Below are 19672 nucleotides of genomic sequence, written 5' to 3'. Positions count from 1 at the left end.
CTTTCCTAAGCCTTTTTTTTTGTATTACATTTAGAGAAAATTCATTGAGCACCTTGTCTGTTTGGCTTTGGACTTGCATTTAATTAAGTATGAATCCCACTAACGTATTTCTGACCAGTGTGGAGGCTGATGTTTGGTTAGTTTCTCCCATGAGATGTAAGCTGCTCCCACCCACAATTCCCGCAGCTCAAGGTCTTAAATGATTTATTGATATTGGCTGACTCTAGCCGTGCGTGTGCTCTAAAACCCTAGAGCCTGAGCGCCACTGCTTAGACTGAAGGCTGTCAGGACATTCCGTGAACAGAAATCTGAATTCTGCCACTTGGTCCAGGGACTGTGTCCTTTTTAGCCTTCGGGTTTTGTGTTCCAACAGGAGGTCATTTCTACCTGTTTGTACGAGAGCATACAGGAGCAATGCTGGTTCACATATATGCAGGCCCCTGTCTTTTTCTGTCCCTCAGGGTGTCCCCTAGGACTCTATTCCTAAGTCCCTACCAATGGCAATGTCTACATTGCCTTTGAGACAAGTTACTCATCTGAAGATGGGTTGTTTCTCACCCTCCTTCAGACCCAGTTCATTTAAGCCATGTTTGAGCCTCCTGTCTCTTGTTGGAAGCTTCTTTGCTGGACTTAAAGCATTCAATGCAACAAGATTTCCTCTAAGCGAATGTAGATAATGTAGAATTCTGATCTGCCCCCATGGCTCTTCACGACTGGTTCCTGCTCCTCAGGGTAGTTGTAAAAGGAGAAGGCTGTATAAAGTCACCCAAAACTTAGGTCCTGTATGAATATCCAGGAAAGAGTGAGACATATTTCCTTCTTCCCCTTTAGCCTCTAAGCTGAGAATTTCATAACTTGTCATTATTAAGCACCCACCAAGTTCAAAGTGTATGTTGAGTTGCTGGGATTGGAACTAGAAGCTAAAAACCATGGACTCTACCCCTCAGAGGCTTAAAGTTTAGTTAATAAGGTAAAGAAACACACCCATGAACAATGTACTCATAAAAATACACGGATGGTAGTGTAAGCTGTGAAGACAGAGATTTGAGTGATGGCGCAACAGACCTAGGGAGAAACAGACATGTCCTCAACCAGGAACAGCACAGTCTCCACACCAAACCCTCCTGGACACACTCTTTCCACTCTGGCCAGATCGTCTTGAGGAGTTCCTTGATATTAAAGATTGAATATCATACCCTAGGGGCTTCCCAGGTGGTTTAGTGGTAAAGAATCTGCCTGCCAATGCAGGAGATACAGATTCAATCCCTGAGTGAGGAAGATCCCCAGAGAAGCAAATGACAACCCACTCCAGTGTTCTTGCCTGCGAAATCCCAGGGGCAGAGGAGGAGCCTGGTGGGCTACAGTCCATGGGGTTGCAAAAGAGTTGGACCTGACTGAGTGGCTAAACATCATCATTCCATAGAGACTATTCAGTCTCACAAAAAAAATGCTCTTCCATATCTCTCCATTCTTATAAGCAAACACCTCTCTTAGCCTACCCACCATGATTGGTACCTGGTAAAGGTTCAAAATGTTCTCTTCTTTGTCAATAAGGATTTCAGCAGGAAGTAACATACTCAAACATGCATTTAAGGAAAGTTTAATGAAAAGGCTACATATGAGCTGTGGGCAGGATGAAGAGAATCAACAAGGGATGTTGACATACCTAGGGTCTAGCCATCATTGGGAGCTAATACCTTACCCTCTAGACCTAAAGGGGCAAGGGGAAGAAGCTGTTTCTGTAACTCAGTAAATGTTATAACCAGTGGGGAGGGGCTGCCCTGGAGAAGCTGCGTTCATGGAGAAGGAACACAGCCTGTTGCCAAACTGGGATGCCAGAGAGAGAGAAGGAGAAAGTGACAACTCTCTCTTTTTGTAAAGCGGGCCACCGAGCAGAGAAGGGCAGAGAATGGATCTGGAGGCAAAGAGAAAACACCCCAGACATCCCCCATACCCCAAGTGGGTGCTGTTTCTCACCCAAGTTATGACAATGCCTTTCCAGGAGAATTCTTTCTGGGCTGGAGGATCACCTGGCAAACTTTGGCTTGCCACTCTATGATTATTGATAAAACACTTGGTAAATCTAAGTACTTGGACTAATGGTTTATTTCCATTAAATTCCAAACATCTTGATCTCTATGAAGCTGTCACATCTAGAGAGAGTAGCAAAAATGTTAACATATTGAAGTAAATCAGATGCCTTCGATGGAAATCTTTAAGAAGACGGTCAAGACTTTATCTTGTAAATTGATTTATCTATCTGTTAATGTATCTGGTCATTACTAAGATGCCTATAAATGTCTAGGAAACTGAACAGTTCTCTCCCAAAGGCATATTTGCCATGAAACTGGAAACAAGATTCTTTTCTTTGAATAATGCATTCCCTTTCTTCACTGTTTCCTTTTTATATATCTTGAGGTACTTTTGAGAAATTTTAATAAGAAGGTAAAATGGAGGATGCCATCCAATCAACAAAGTTTGATGTAGAAGCAATATTCTGAAAAGCCAGGCTTTCATTTATTCTAACCCTCAGAGTTCTAGAGTGGAGAAGTACCCAGAGACAAAGACACAGAGAATATGGGTTGACCTCAGAATACGGTCAGGGTTTTCAAGTCTGTTGTTAATCCATAACAGCTAAATGGACCCAGAAGTGAATTAGAGAATTGCTATTTAGTCTCACTTTCTCAACTAAGAAGTCATATCCTGACTTTTCACACAAATATAATAAAAACCATCATCGTGTATTTAGTGCTTGCCCCACTTCAGTACTCTTGCCTGGAAAATTCCATGGACGGAGGAGCCTGGTAGGCTGCAGTCCATGGGGTCGCTAGGAGTCAGACATGACTGAGCGACTTCACTTTCACTTTTCACTTTCCTGCATTGGAGAAGGAAATGTCAACCCACTCCAGTGGTCTTGCCTGGAGAATCCCAGGGACAGGGGAGCCTGGTGGGCTGCCGTCTCTGGGGTCGCACAGAGTCGGACACGACTGAAGCAACTTAGCAGCAGCAGCAGCATGTACTGCTAAGGACTCTTAAAAGTTTTGCATGCATTAACTCATAATAATCATCTGAGGCAAGGATTATTCTAAATAATAACCCTTAGAAACCCTTAGTTAACATGCCCAAGGGTACAACTGGTAAGCGAAAGAACTGAAATTTGAACCTAGAATTCAAGTTCCACAGACTGTGTTCTTAATTCACCCTCTGGTTGTCCAAATTGTGTTTGTGTATAGCTCTGGGGCTTTCAAAATCTTAGTAAAATATTTATAAATGTACTTATCCTCCACCCCATTTCTCAAAATTTATAGCAATTTTATTGCCCATAAATCTCAAAATAATCCTATGAGGTAGATATTATTTTTTCCATCATAATCAGGAAACTGAATGACTGAGCAAAGTGCCCAGTCAGGAAATGGCAGAGTCAGAACTTGGGTCCAAATGTTCTGACACCAGATCCCATCATTGTTCTGCTGAAACATAGTGTCCTCAAGTCACCCCATCAAGAGCATGAACTCCTGACCCTGCAAAGATAAACTGACTCAGGGTGTAATCTGGGCTGCAGGACTTATTGTCACTGTGTCCTCAGCCAGTAATTTACTCTCTAAGCCTCAGTTTCCTTACCGCTAAAATTGGGATGAAAAAAAACTTACCTTAGTATTTTAGTTTTACCCACCAGGGTTCTTGACCTCCTTAATAAAAATTGATCAGAGGCCAGAAAAAAAAATTAGGACAGTGCTTTATTGGAGCCCCTGCTGTAGCAGGGGGAGCAAGAACAAGTAACAGTTTCCCTCGCTAGCTCACTGAGGGTAGGGACAAGCTGGTTCTTTATATGGGGTTAGGGTAGGGGTGTGTCCAGGGTTGGGTTAGAGGGATGGATTAGGTGATCTTCCCACCCCTTTGGTGATGTTGAGTTTTAAGCCAACTTTTTCACTCTCCTCTTTCACTTTTCATCAAAGGCTCTTTAGTTCCTCTTCACTTTCTGCCACAAGGGTAGTGTCATCTGCATATCTGAGGTTATTGTTATTTCTCCCAGCAATCTTGATTCCAGCTTGTGCTTCATCCAGACTGGCATTTCCCATGATGTACTCTGCATGTAAGTTAAATAAGCAGGTGATAATATACAGACTTGACATACTCCTTTCCCAATTTGGAATCAGTCCGTTGTTCCATGTCCGGTTCCAATTTTTGCCTCTTGACCTGCATACAGATTTCTCAGGAGGCAGGTAAGGTGGTCTGGTATTCTCATCTCTTGAAGAATTTTCCACAGTTTGTTGTGATCCACACAGTCAAAGGCTTGGCATAGTCAATAAAGCAGAAGTAGACGTTTTTCTGGAACTCTCCTGCCGTTTTAGTGCATTTATATGGATTTCCCTAGTACCTCAGCTAGTAAAGAATCTGCCTGCAATTCAGAAGACACTGGTTTGATTCTTGGGTCAGGAAGATCACTTGGAGAAAGGATAGGCTACCCATCCACTCCAGTATTCTTGGGCTTCCCTGGTGTCTCAGATGGTAAGAATCTACCTGCAGTGTGGGAATCTTGGGGTCAATCTCTGGGTTGGGAAGATCCTCTGGAGAAGGCTACCCACTCCAGTATTCTTGCCCAGAGAATTTCATGGACAGAGGAACCTGGTGGGCTACAGTCGACGGGGTTGCCAAGAGTCGGACATGACTGAGCAACTTTCACTTTCACTTTACACATGTTTGGAGTAGCAGGGAAAGTATTTGACTAGTACTTGCCTCTGTATAACAGGAAGTATTCTTTAAAGCATGATACGTAGCAGCAGGTATGGATACTGTGATGTTTGTGGTCGTTTCCACCACCTCACTTTAGGGCTCCTCTCTGCGAACAGCCAGTCTGTGCAGAGTTCAACAGCAGCCTCAGGGCAGTATCTCGAACACATAGAAGATGTGTCTATCTAGGACCTCCTTCAATAGAAAAAGCAGAGGGCTCAAGCTTTTACCTCACATACACTTACCAAGCTATGTAAACGTCTCTGTGCCTCTGTTTCCTTGTGTATAAACTGGTTATGATGCTGATAGCCCCTCACAGCATGTTGAGAGGAGGAAGTAAATCAGCACGCGTAATTCCCTTATACAGGTATAGGTGCTCACTAAACCCATGAACTACTTTTACGTATCCTCCAAGAGAGCTGGACAGGACTGAGTCCCTGAGTTTGCTCTCTCAGGGAGAGCAAACACAGCAATTAAAAGGGAGTATGATAAGTTCCAAATTTTCATTATCATTAGGAACATCAAATGGAAGCTAATTTCAGTATTCTCCGCTAATATGGAAGCCAGTTTTCCTCTTCTTACATTTTAGGAAAGAGCCATTCATACTTACTGAGCCCCTCCACAGGACATGGCTGTGTGCTGAGCAGTAGTGACGGAAGACATCCATTTCTAGTGAGGAAAACGTCTTGTAATCTCTTTACTTAGCTTCACATCTCTGAATTTCAAAAGCACCAGTAGAAGCAAACACAATGTTCTGCTGTACCCTTCTTCCCCTGGGTCCCAGAATTCAATTAAAATCATGTTCCATCTTGCCTGATGCAAAGTGTTTTAGATTAAAGGAGCCTGGAATGCAAGGACCATATCTGTAAAAGCATAACTATAATGGACCCGGCAAAGCACCATGCAAACAGAGATGCTGAAAAAAGTCCATTTGATGATGAAAGAAAATCGGATAGGTAGATGGTTAAACAGATAGCTACCCAGAGCTTTTCAGCCAGTGATTCCTTTATGAATGCAGCCTGTGGGACTGTTAATGAATTTTTTTAATCTTATCATCATCATATTATTTCAGATTTATTGCCTTCTCTTTTTAGTCTCTCTTAACCTCAGTCCTGGCAAAGCCTATTTTAGTGTGTTGCTCTTTGAACATACTCAAAACCCATGGCAAGCTACCCTTTAAAAAGGCATTGGCATGAATGCCATGGGAAAATGTACTCCAAGGTTGCAGATGAATTGATATGATTTCCTTGATTGTATCTTTTTATTTATGAGGCATAATTTATGAGCGCTGGAGAGCAAACTGCAATGAGTGATGACTAACTGCAGCCCAAGTCATAAATCAGGAGCAGTGAAAGAAGAGGTGATTTTGATCGAATCTATTGAATTAGCTGTTGGCCTTAGCCAATATAGGTATCGGAAAGACCTTTTTAATATCTATTTGTCTCTCTCCTGGGAGTGGGATCACAATCTCATTACATGCCCCTAGGAAACAAATAATTTAATTGTTTGCCTGTTAACATGTAACCTATTTACTCTTCTTATTAATTACTGGCATGGCTGTTCATGTTGGACTTGGTTGTTTCTGATGTGAATTGTCCTGAAAATATATTCATATTCTCCAGTTTTTGTGAATAATGTTGCATCCCTAGTGCTGCTTGATGAAACAATATTGTTTGTTTGGCTTTTTTTTTTTTTTAACTCGGCGGCGCAGACCCGCCCCGACCCAGCGCGCCGGCGAGCTCCGCCCCCTGGGCCCTCTCGGGACACCGCCCCGGTCCGGCCGGAGTCCGAAACAATATTGTTGAAATGTTTCTGTTTTATCAAAAATTGCCATTATTCCACAAGGAAGTATGTTATAGAATATCACAGAAGTTGCAGAGAACTGAAAAATTCCTCTGTGTATTAATCCTCTGAGAGTCACAGTTATACTTCAACTTGTAATAAACAGCCTGGAAAAAAGTGCAAAATCTTAAAATGCTTCAAGGGGAAGGACAGCCACTGTCGCTTACATTAAGAGTTATCAGATAAGAGGGTTTTTGTGAAAGATCACTGGCTGAATTTGGTTATTCCTATGTGTGTGTGTGTGAGTCGCTCAGTTGTGTCTGACTCTGCAACCCCGCCAGGCTCTACTCCATGGAATTCTTGAGGCCAGAATGCTGGAGTGGGTTGCTCTCATATCTCCAGGGGATCTTCCTGACCGAGGGATTGAACCTGAGTCTCCTGCATTGCAGGCAGATTCCTTATCTCTGAGCCACTAGGAAAGTCCCATTATTCCTATGGTCCATTTTTATATGGAAAATGATAACAAATTCAAGACCAAGTAGACATCAACTGGATACTAATAGTATAGAAAGCATTGCTAGGTTTGTTCTCCTGGTCTTATCAAGACTTGTAGCATTTCCTCAACCAAAAGAATCATAAGGTATTTTTATAATTAAGAAACCCTGAAATTTTACATTAAGAATTTCTCTTTGCACTAAGACTGCACTTGGAAAATATTAGTCCTGGGGAATGTTATTTGAGAAAGTATGGCTGGGGAATGTTATTTGAGAAAGTTATGAGCCATTGAGTGAGACAAATCATTAGAATGAAAACTACAGTTAAGCATGGAAATTGTGCTAAAGAATAGTTAGGTCATTAATGTAAGCACCCATTGGGCCCCCACGCTAAGGTTTCTAAAGCGTCTCTCTTCTTTCATCCTCACTGGAGTCATGATTCCTTCTCTTTCTCTTTTACAAAATTTCTTACAAATGCTTCTGTTCACAAACTCTTGCTTTCCCTCTGGAATAAAATTAGGAGGGAAAATGTTGGGTGAGAGGAATTAAGAACATTTAAAAATAGTTAATAATGTTCATCTGGGCTGCATGGAGGGGAAAATACCCAGCAAGTTCTAGAAATAACAGTATTTCAAGAAATTTGCTCCTCAAGTGAAAACTAGGTGCCAAATGGTCATTCTACAAAAGCTAGTGAACTCTGGGTTTGTTTGGAACTCTGGCCACTGTAATAAACTCAGTTAATGATCATTGCAATTGTAACATATTCAGCCAGATACATGCTGTGTGTTTATTTGAATGGCTGAAGGTAATGACAAAAGTAACGCAAAGTGCAATTCTGAATAGACAACATGTGAATAGAAATTGAAAAAAAAAAAACAAAAAACTGTATGATTTCTCTACCTGGTTCTGTAGGGAAGAGCTCTCTGTGTTTCTCAAACAAGACTGGGCACAAGAATCACTTGGAAAAAAGGCAGGTTCTGAGATCATTTCACTAGAAATTCTCTTATAGGAATGCAAAATGATTCTGAAGATAATAGCCAAGGAGCACGTTTGGACAAAGACTCCTCTGAAGGAAGATTTGTAAAAGGCAGTTTTCAACAGAGGACAAACAATTGAACCCATTGTTTCCACAGCAGTGAGATTTGGGCAGCATGGTGGCAGATGTTGACATTTCATGTAATTAAAACTTTTTAAAGCAACATATAGTAATTAGTCCTAGGAGGCTGGGAAAGTGGGCAGAGGATAACTAAAAGAACAATTTTATCTTTAATGGGCAACAGCATAAGGTTGGTGATAGTCACTAGTTAGATAACAAAAATTAGATTGAAAACAAATAGATCTACTCTTTTGCTAGTCAATTAGAAAATTTGGGGTTAGCTCATTTTAGTTATTTTTAATTTATTCAAATATTTAATCTGTGTTTTCTATGACATCTTCTTACATTGTAACTCCTTTCATGGTTTCACCCAAAACCCTGGAGAGGAAAGCACCCCATCTCAGCCAGCCCTAACCTGTTCTAACTAGTAGCTCTAAGTTGGGAAACTCCAAACTCTTAACAGTTATAATGTGTGGGTGTGTGTGTTGTACGTGTGTGTGTATATATGTGCACATGTGCAAATGTTCATTAAACCCAAATGATAAATAGAAACTTTAATCACCTTTAATTTTTTTTTTATTATCGAAGGATAAATATGTTCAACTAGATGGTGTGAGTGTGAGGATATTTTGCATAAACAAAAGATGAAAATGTATCCTTACTTTTTTTCATTCTTGAGCATGAAATTCATAAATTATACTTTAGTTTTCAACTCTTAAAAAGTCCCTTCTTTCTTCTGAGTAATTCATACATTGTTTATATACCCTGGTGGCTCAGTGGTAAAGAATCCACCTGCAATACAGGAGATGCGCGTTGGATCCCTGAATCAGGAAGATCCCCTGGAGAAGGAAATGGCAACCCACTCCAGTGTTCTTGCCTGAGAAATCCCATGGACAGAGGAGCCTGGCGGGCTACAGTCCATGGAGTCACAAAGAGTCAGATATGACTTAGTGACTAAACAACAGCAACAAGAATATGTGAGGGGATCTTGAAATACAAATCAGGTGGGTTGGTTTATTTTAGGTAAATAAGAGGTAGATAGGTGGCAGATAGATATAGATATTTTGTTAGCCAAAAAGTTCATTCAAATTTTTTCATAACATCTTATGGAAAAATGCAAATGAACTTTTTCGCCAACCTGATAGGTGGCTAGATAGACAGACTAAGTACGCAATTCTACCTCTGTTCTCAAGATATCTCATTTCTTAATGTTTATATAGGTTCATTAAAAATAGAAGATCAGAGTATACTACTCATATTTCCCCATACAAGATCTCTGCTTTTTATCTACCATATAAAGATGGACCTAAATCTTGGAGCCATTATTTCTCAGTAAAAATAAACCATAAGCATAATCTGTTAGTATTTTTATCCTGAACCTTAAGCTATACTTTAGTTCCTTTATCTCCTGTTTAGCTGGGCATAGACAAAAATCTACAGCGATTTTTAGCTAAAGGACTTTTTACCTTGAGAGAGAGAAAGAAAGAGATTCAGTGACAGTTTCTTTCTGCCTTTTCTTCTGGTAGTTTGGCATAAGAGACACTGCCTTGTGGTATAACTCTTGAGAAATCCATAATGCTTCATTAGCACAGCTTTCTTCATTGTAACTGCTTTCATTTTCAGAGGAGCGCATGTAAATAGGCTGCTCCTGCTTTGCATAAGCATGTTGATTTATATGAATGCTATTTTGATCTCAAATTGATTGAATACTAAAAAGAAAGACTAGGAAAAAAGCACTGTATTATGAAGGTCTCCTCTCAAAGACAAAAGACACTAGAGCCTACATTCATTCCCAGTTACTGATGGGGAATTCTGTATGGCCCCGTTTTTTTTTTTGTTTTTTTTTTTTAATATTTCTAGAGAAATACAGTAAAATACTACATTACTGAGACTCAAGTGTTTTAAAATACCATGAGTTAAATTATATTTTGGAACTAGAAGTTCACCCCATAAAAACTCATGCAACACAGAAAGGCATGAAGTCTAGACCTAACTGCCAATGTGAGCATTAAAAAGCCTTAATAGATTTGGTGCGCAGTAGTTAATCCACCTGCCAATGCAGGAGACACAGGAGACACAGGTTTGATCCCTGGGTCAGGAAGATCCCCTGGAGGAGGGCATGGCAACCCACTCCAGTATTCTTGCCTGGAAAAACTCATGGACAGAAGAGCCTGGTGGGCTACAGTCCATGGGGTCTTCAAGAGTTGGACACGGCTGAGTGACTGAGCACGAATTAATAGGCAGCTTGCTGAATTTTTATTTTGTCAAACCCAGTTGCACTTTCCTCCTTGTGTTCTTCTCCATCCTTTGTGGCCCCTACTAAAATCCTGTATGCACTTAAATTACCAACCAAAGCCTTTCACTTGGCAAAGAGTTTGATATCAGCGTGTTCACCTTATTTTGCATCCCTTTCTCAAGAATATTTATTTTCTTTTCAAACTTTGTTACTTATTGTGTAGTCAAAAATGCTTTCCTACCCTCCAGAAAGAAATTTTTATTAAAAGAGGTTAGTCTGGAGCAGACTGAAGTCAGAGGCTCTTTCTCATCAGCCTTACAGTATGACCTCCTCATCAGTTATTTCCTATAGCTACTCTCCCTGTTGTTAGACTGACCATGGCCATTCCAGAGAGGGTGGTAAGAGCAGCTGTTGTGTTCTGCCCTGGACCCTGGTTTCCATGGAACCTGGCTCTCACATTGCTAAGACAGTTTTCTGCTCCTACTTCCCTGGGTCTATCAAAACAAACCTTCATCATTCAAGGCAACCTGGGTGTGTCTGTTTACCCTTGCAAGCTGAGATTTTACCTAATTCCAGAATTGCAGGTAATTGTCTATAGCTGCTGCTGCTGCTAAGTTGCTTCAGTCGTGTCTGACTCTGTGCGACCCCATAGACAGAAGCCCACCAGGCTCCCCCGTCCCTGGGATTCTCCAGGCAAGAACACTGGAGTGGGTTGCCATTTCCTTCTCCAGTGCTTGAAAATGAAAAGTGAAAGGGAAGTCGCTCAGTCGTGTCCGACTCTTAGGGACCCCATGGACTGCAGCCTACCAGGCTCCTCTGTCCATGGGATTTTCCAGGCAAGAGTACTGGAGTGGGGTGCCATTGCCTTCTCCAATTGTCTATAGACAGGTTATTTAATATTCATAATCCTGAGTATCTTATTTATTTGTATGGATGACATACAGAATCAAAAGCACAGCTTACTGGAAAGACCAATAAAATTTCCTGGAGAGTAGAATTCTAGTTTCAGGTATTGTGACTTCTGTCACCTTGAACAAGAGAATCACATTTCAGAGGCTTGATTTCCCCATCTGTAAAAGGGGCCAATAATATATTCTCTAGCCACCTTACAAAGTTGTGTTTGTGAGGACCTAGTCAGTGAACATTTGTTAAAGTGTCTTGTAAAGTATAAAATTTATACAAATGTGAGTGATTATTATCCACATGATGGGAGCAATGGATCAGAACACTGAAAAGAGCAGGCTCTACTTAGTAAGTAGGTTAGTTATCTCTTTTTAAAATTGGGCATGTATATCAATTATTTCTCAATAAAACTGGGGGTGAAAAACAGGGCTTCTGGCAATCCTATCAGCAACAGCCTGGAGATTTACTCTTGACTGTAATTCAAGAGCAATTCAACATCAGAAAGATTACTTTTAGAGAAATCTGCAAAAAAAAAAAAAAAAAAAGTACAGAAACACTGATAGGAGTTAGCCTAACTGCTGAAAGCTCTCTGATTCATTAAATTCTCTTAAAGATATTATTGATGTGAAAGCAAAATAAAAATGAAACTAAACTCTCATTGCAAAGTATTCTCCTACAGTGTTTCCTAAATATCTTGCATTTGAACATTCCACATGCTCTTTTAACATCACACACCTAGAACATGTGCACTATAGAATGAAGTTTTCAAGACTTGCCTTTAAAAGCTCAAAACAAATATATATAATTAAATACATATATATGTTATAAATAGACAATTATATGTATTATATGAATTATAATATTCATGTATGTGTATATATGTGTGTGTATACACACACACAAAGACACCAAATGCAGAAAAATTTTCCTGAAGTTAGACTTGCCCAACATGAAAGCTTACTAAGGAAGACTCCTACTCCTAAACATGCAGACAGTCCGCTTGTATTGCCATTTAGATCTATCATCCTGATTGATCACTGTGTAGTTGGCTGTTATTGGGCCTAATTTAACCCTATCCACTCATACATCCATCTACTCTGTCTATTGTACCTGACATTCTACAAATTACTTACTCATGCAAATAATGACCTAAGGCAACCTTTTAGGATATTCGTGTTTAATTATACAAATGGTGCTTGATAAATAAGATTATACTTCCTTCCATATGTTTATTCCCTCCTTGATGAAAGGAAAATTTAATTTTCATGCAGATTGAGTGAGGACAGGGTTTAAGAATTGCTGAGTTTTATGGAGTCTGCAGATCCATTCGGTTTGCAGAAGCTAACAAAAATCACTCCACGCCCCGCATGGGGATGAGCAGCTTTTCATTAGGCTTAAATCAGCTGATTGCATTTGGAAACCGAGGTTCTAATCAGCCCCTCTGTGTTCACAGGGTCAAAGGCTAAAAAGAGGGAAGACCTGCCCTCCTTTGCGATTGTGAAGTTCCAGAATCACAGTGTCTCTCATTCTGTGTGTTCAGTTGCTCTGGTTGCCAGCTTCTTTGCAGCTTGAGGTTACCTTGCTTTTGATGGGTCTTACTGATTTCTCTTTGGAGGTCTGGGCCGTGAATTCAGCAGGTAAAGCCCCCAGCAGCTGGACGCGGTGTAGAACTGGACCTGCCCCCCCGGAAGGTCTCAAGGCCCCCAAGTTCCATGCGGTTTCTGCCACCCAAGCAGTGGTCAACATCAGCACCCCCCAGAAGCCCAACGGGATTGTCACTCTCTACAGATTGTTCTCCAGGAGCACCAGCGGGGCCCAGACAGTGGTGAGCAGCAGTATTCTGATTGGTTTACTTAAATAACCAAGCTTGGTGCCCTTGCTTTTTGTTAGCCTTGATCCTTCTTTCTTATCCATCTGTTCTCAGTTGCCCCATGGTGACCTTAGTGACACAAAGATCCCACTGCAAAGAAATAGCATCAGGAAACATACAGAAGATATGTAAATGCTTGGGATGAGGAGGGCTAAAGGTGGTATTCAAGACTCCACCGATCTTGTAAGAAGCCTAAGACCTTAGAGATAATCAAATTAATTGAATGAATTTAATTAGGATACACATGTCAAGCACTTAACACAGTAGTGGCTTGTAGTAAGGGGCCAAGAAACAGTCTTTGTCAGTGATGTAAATGTTAATATGAAAAGGGAAAAAAACAGAGCAAAGGAAAACCTCAGAATCCCCATTTGGCATGAGCAAATCTCTAATCATACACTGAAAACTCAGTCTTTTGAGAAAGTTCTAGGTCTTTGGAAAAGACAACAGAATGGTTCAGCTCAGCCCTACTCACTGTTCATGCATTAACACATTTGGGGCACACTGAGGAGATAAGACAGTCCTGTGGAGGGAAATCACCTTTCACATTGTGTTTTAGCCCAGCCACTGGCTGAAAAGGACACTAGCAATCAACTCGTCTGGTTCCTGCATTATTTAAACCAAGAGACTACCATCCTGGAGATGAAGATGAAGTCTCTTTTCTCTGCAGGACAGCTGGTATCACTCTCACATTTCTCATGAATAAGTATATATTATAATACTTTGTTCACACAGACCTCATAGAGAAATTGTGCACATCCCAGTATTACATGATAAATTATTTAGACTGATTGAGGGAACAATTTTGGCAAGTGTGGAGAAATCCTTTGAGGCCAGCGTGCCAGGTATGGAAACACAATTTCAAAGGATCACTCACATGCAAGGAAGTCTCGTATTGAATGTTAAAGAAATATTAGCATATTTTCTACAAGGCTTCTGATTCAATAAATATAGATGATGTAAATACAATCAACCCTTGATTATCCATGCTTATAAAATGATAATATTAATAAACTAAAATAATTTATATTTGGAGTGCCTTGTATACATTTTTCTAAATAACAGGTAGCTCTTCTTAATTAAATGTTGGCTTATGTCAATGTGAAAATGAGTTTCCAGTTTCGGAGCTCTCCTCTTCCAAAGAGCACTTAATAAAATCACAATAAGGTAAAAAACATTTGCTCCAGATAAACTAAAAAGTTCATAATGCAACAAAGATAACTGAGGAAAAAAGTATATTTCTTATAGAACAATACCTTTAGAGAAACACATGGACTTTCAAACTCTTAAATATATATAAACATATCAAAAAAGCAAGAGAGTTTCAGAGAAATATCTACTACTGCTTTATTGACTACACCAAAGCCTTTGACTGTGTGGATCATAACAAACTGTGGAAAATTCTTAAAGAGACGGGAATACCAGAACACCTGACCTGCCCCCTGAGAAATCTATATGGAGGTCAAGAAGCAACAGTTAGAACTGGACATGGAACAACAGACTGGTTCCAAATTGGGAAAAGAGTACATCAAGGCTATATATTGTCACCCTGCTTATTTAACTTCTATACAGAGTACATCATGCGAAATACCAGATTGAATGAAGCACAAGCTGGAATTCAGATTGCAGGGAAGAAATATCAATAACCTCAGATATGCAGATGACACCACCCTTATGAGAGAAATCGAAGAACTAAAAGGCCTGTTGATGAAGGTGAAAGAGGAGAGTGAAAAAGTTGGCTTAATACTCAATATTCAAAAAACTAAGATGATGGCATCCAGTCCCATCACTTCATGACAAATTGATGGGGAAACAATGGAAACAGTGGGAGACTTTATTTTGGAGGGCCCCAAAATCACTGCAGATGGTGACTGAAGCCATGAAATTAAGACACTTGCTCCTTGGAAGAAAAGCTATGATCAACCTAGACAGTGTATTAAAAAGCAGAGACAAAACAAAGGTCCATCTAGTCAAAGCTATCATTTTTCTAGTAGTCGTGTATGGATGTAAGAGTTGGACCATTAAGAAAGCTGAGTGCCAAAAATTGATGCTTTTGAACTGTGGTGTTGGAGAAGACTCTTGAGAGTCCCTTGGACTGCAAGGAGATCCAACCAGTCAATCCTAAAGGAATGCAGTCCTGAAAATTCATTGAAAGGACTGATGCTGAAGCTGAAACTCCAATACTTTGGCCACCTTGTGCAAAGAACTGACTCATTGGAAAAGACCCTGGTTTGAGTAAACCCAGGAGTTGGTGATGGACAGGGAAGCCTAGCATGCTGCAGTCCATGGGATCGCAAAGAGTCAGACACAACTGAATGACTGACTGATATATAAAATATATTTCAAGCTCATGATACTCAACTTTAGAATTTGAGGGAAGTTTTGATACCCAAATTATTGATCCACACAAGTAACAATGGCAGAATATGAACCTTAGAAAATGTTGAATTTGAAATATAATTCAAATATAGATTTTTTTCAAAAAGACATCATTCTGAGGGTCACAGAACTTGGTCAGTATTTTGTGAGCTTTGTGCCATTTTCTAGTATTTATGGTAATAGACAACATTGTACCTTGTGATTCCTACCCTGTGGCCTCAAACTTCTATCTAACTGTTATCTCATTGCATTTTTTGGCATGTGTAAGCCATGCCTCTCCCACTGGGTTGGTCATTCCTGAGAGTAAATATTGTGCTGGATGCTAGGGTGCATCTCCCAGAGTAACTAGCGAGGCACTGTTTTCAGAGAATATATGGTACGTGATTGGAGAAGGAAATGGCAACCCACTCCAGTGCTCTTGCCTGGAGAATCCCAGGGACGGGGGAGCCTGGTGGGCTGCCGTCTCTGGGGTCGCACAGAGTCGGACACGACTGAGCGACTTAGCAGCAGCAGCGGGATACATGATAAAAGTGAACCAACTGTCTGTGACTTGCGACCCGGCCTCATCTAGCCTTCTCTCTCCTTCTACAGCTGGCTGAAGGCCTGGCCACCCAGCAGACTCTTCACAGCCTGCAGCCCTTCACGACCTACTCCATTGGGGTGGAGGCCTGCACTTGCTTCAGTTGTTGTAGCCAAGGGCCAACAGCAGAGCTGAGAACTCCTCCTGCTCCACCCGCAGGATTGTCCTCTCCGCAAATCCAGATGCTGGCCTCAAGGACAGCCTCCTTCCAGTGGAGTCCGCCACTGTTCCCCAACGGTGTTATTCAAAGGTAGTGTGGGAGAGCCAAAGGGAGAAATAAACCAAAATAAGACATGCACACGGACCTTCAGCTTCCCAACCCTCCCCAGGAAGACATGCTGATTGAACAGGTACCTATAGCAAAATGGGCTTTCCAGGTGGCTCAGACAGTGAAGAAGCTGCCTGCAATGCAGGAGACCTGAGTTCGACCCCTGGCTTGGGAAGATCCCCTGGAGAAGGCAGTGGCAACCCACTCCAGTATTCTTGCCTGGAGAATTCAATGGACAGGGGAACCTGGTGGGCTACAGTCCTTGAAGTTGCAAAGAGTTGGACACAACTGAGCAACTAACACTTCATTTCATTTTATAGCAAAACAGACAAAAAAATCGATGAGTGGTCACATTCCTTACAAAGTGTCTCAATCATAAAATCAGCTAAGGATAGAAAGGTGAACAACAAAAATAAGGAACACAAGGCAGGGACTTTCCTAGCAGTCCAGTGGCTAAGACAACATTCTTCTACTGCAGGGGCTACAAGTTTAACCCCTGGTCCTTTGTGGCTCGCAGTGTGCTGCCAAAACAATGAAAGAAAGTTGAGGAAATGTGTTCCCTGTCATTGAAAGAATGTGCTCCTCCTCGTGGTTCCCTGAGGAGAAGGCAATGGCACCCCACTCCAGTACTCTTGCCTGGAAAATCCCATGGACAGAGGAGCCTGGTAGGCTCCAGCCCATGGGGTCGCTAAGAGTCAGGCACGACTCAGTGACTTCACTTTCACTTTTCACTTCTATGCATTGGAGAAGGATATGGCAACCCACTCCAGTGTTCTTGCCTGGAGAATCCCAGGGACGGGGGAGCCTGGTGGGCTGCCGTCTATGGGGTCGCACAGAGTCGGACATGACTGAAGCGACTTAGCAGCAGCAGCAGCAGCATGGTTCCCTGGCATTTTTCACTCTGCAGGGCTCAGTTAAAACATAAGGAACTTCTATGGCTGAATCAGAATTCCTCTGATGTAATTTAGAGTTTTGTAATGAACCACTGTTTGAAAGAGCAAAGAAGTTATTTCACTCAAAATAATCTGTAGAGAGAAGAGATATTCTTTATTTCCAACAGGAGAAGTTTTATCACTGTCCTCTAAAAAGAGAACTATCTTATCTGTACCAACAAGGATTCCTGACTGCTGGGTGGACAGCAACATGTGTATACAGGGGACTTCTAGTATCGTTTCTCTGGTTCCATCTGCTGCCCACTTCCAACAGCGTTAAATAAAGTGTTTCTGAAAACAAGTGTCTCCCACAAGTGGGAGTTTTAAAGTGCTGGTAGTTTGGTGAAAGCAAAATGGTTTCTCACTAAACATGATCAGGTATAAAAGAGAGTTAAACTAATTCCACTGACTGTTTCCTCTTTCTGTGTCCCTTCTCCTTCCAGCTATGAGCTCCAACTCTACAAGGCATGTCCTCCAGATTCAGCCACCCCCTGTACCCCCAGCCAAACTGAGACCAAGTACAGGGGGCCAGGGCAGAGAGCCAGCCTCGAGGGTCTCCAGCCCTACACCACCTACAAGCTGAGGGTGGTGGCCCACAACGAGGTGGGCAGCACAGTCACTGAATGGATCAGCTTCGTCACCCAAAAAGAATGTGAGTAGAAGTGGCTGCCACCATGTGCCCGAGAGGCGGCAGGGCAGCCAGAGGGGAGGCTTGTCCTGAAGGGAGGGGAACAGTTCACTAAAGGGATTGAGTGTTCAATTCCAGTGAACGGTACTGAGACATCCATGAAGACAAATATCAGGTGAAAATGCCCATTGGATTAAATAACATGGAGATCAAGAGGGAATTTAGGGAGGACTTTTTAGGGAGGACCACCATTTAGGTGGTCCAATGGCTAGGACTCTGTGATCCCAAAGAGGGGGCCCAAATTTGATCCCTGTTCAGGGAACTAGATCCCGCATGCCATAACCAAAGATCCTGAGTGCCACAACTAAGACCCAATGCAGCCAAATAATTTTAAAAAAAGAATGAATTTAGGAAGATTTGTCATGTGGCAATGGGATGAAAACCAATTTAGAGAAAATTAATATATGGGTAAGATGAAAATAGACAGTGAAGATGACTTTTTTGTAATTCTTAAAACTTTTAATGAACCAATTTGGTAATTTATTTAATTTTGACTGTAATGGGCTTCATTGCTGCGTGGGCTTTTCTCTAGTCGCAGCGAGCAGGGGTGCTATGTGGTTGTGGTGTGCAGGCTGCTCACTGCAGTGGTTTCTCCCATTTCAGTGCACAGGCTCTGGGCATGCAGGCATCAGCAGCTGCAGCATGAGGGCTCAGAGCGCAGGCTCAGTAGCTGTGGTGCAGGGCTTAGTTGCTCCACGGCATGTGGGATCTCCCTGGATCAGAAGTCAAACCCGTGTCTCCTGCCTTGGCAGGTGGATTCTTTACCGCGGAGCCACCCGGGAAGCCTTATATATTTACTTTGGGATAACTTTTTGGAGAAGTTTGTCACTCCTCTCCCTTACAAATGACGTAATCGCTCACATTGCCAGTAAGCACTGAAATCTGGCCCTTCCAGGAAGAACACAAGGGCTCCTGAGTGCAGAAAAGGGCAATTAACTAATTCATTGTGTCCTTACATTTCTATAAAATAACACCTTTTCTGAGTTGATAAGGTTTATATGTCTACTTTTTAAAACTGGCAAATACAAAAAGTATGAAGAAGTACTTATAATCAGAACCAGCTATGTAGTTTGTGGGGTCCACTGGAAAATAAAAATACGGGGTCCCTTGTTCAGAAATCATTAAGAACTTAAAGACAATGACAGCAGAGCATCAGACTAAGTCTATAATTCTCCTACATGAGGGGCCCTGGGCAGCTACACAGGTTACACACCCATGAAGACAGTCCTGCTTATTATCCCACTCCACCCCGAGGCAACCACCGTTAATATGTTGGCATAATTTATTCCTTTAATCCCTTTTTATGCAGCTTTTATTATGTGGTTGAGATCATACTCTAATGAAAACTTAATATCTGATTTTTATACTTGATATTATTTTATTTGCATTTTCCATGACATTAAAAACTCTTAGCCACCAAGGTTAATGGCTGTATAATATTCCATCGTGTGAATTAGTTGAGCCATTCCAGTTGTTTCTAATATTTTCCTTTTATAAATGTGGTGAGAAATGAACAAATCTTTGTGTGAATGTCTGATTATCTTCTTAAATGGAATTTATCTTCAGCAAATGGAACTTACTACATCAGGTATTTTAAGTTTTTGAACACTTATTGCAAATTTGCTTTATTTATTATCAAAAACTTAAATATTCTAAGTTTTTGAACACTTATTGCAAATTTGCTTTCCAGAAACATTGTTAACAGATTATAATCTC

General features: G+C 41.3%; 1 protein-coding gene across 1 annotated transcript in view; it reads left to right on the top strand.

Annotated features, from left to right (window-relative positions):
- USH2A (usherin) overlaps positions 1–19672 on the top strand; it is a 923574-nt gene that overhangs the window by 867049 nt on the left and 36853 nt on the right. The window contains exons 64-66 of the mRNA NM_001191425.2: positions 12858–13067; positions 16080–16318; positions 17712–17920. Of these exons, the coding sequence (NP_001178354.2) occupies positions 12858–13067; positions 16080–16318; positions 17712–17920 (658 nt within the window). The remainder of the gene's footprint in view (positions 1–12857; positions 13068–16079; positions 16319–17711; positions 17921–19672) is intronic.

The sequence above is a fragment of the Bos taurus genome, chromosome 16 (assembly GCF_002263795.3).
Source record: "Bos taurus isolate L1 Dominette 01449 registration number 42190680 breed Hereford chromosome 16, ARS-UCD2.0, whole genome shotgun sequence".
Taxonomy (NCBI): Eukaryota; Metazoa; Chordata; class Mammalia; order Artiodactyla; family Bovidae; genus Bos; species Bos taurus.
This window is presented reverse-complemented; position numbering and strand designations above follow the sequence as displayed.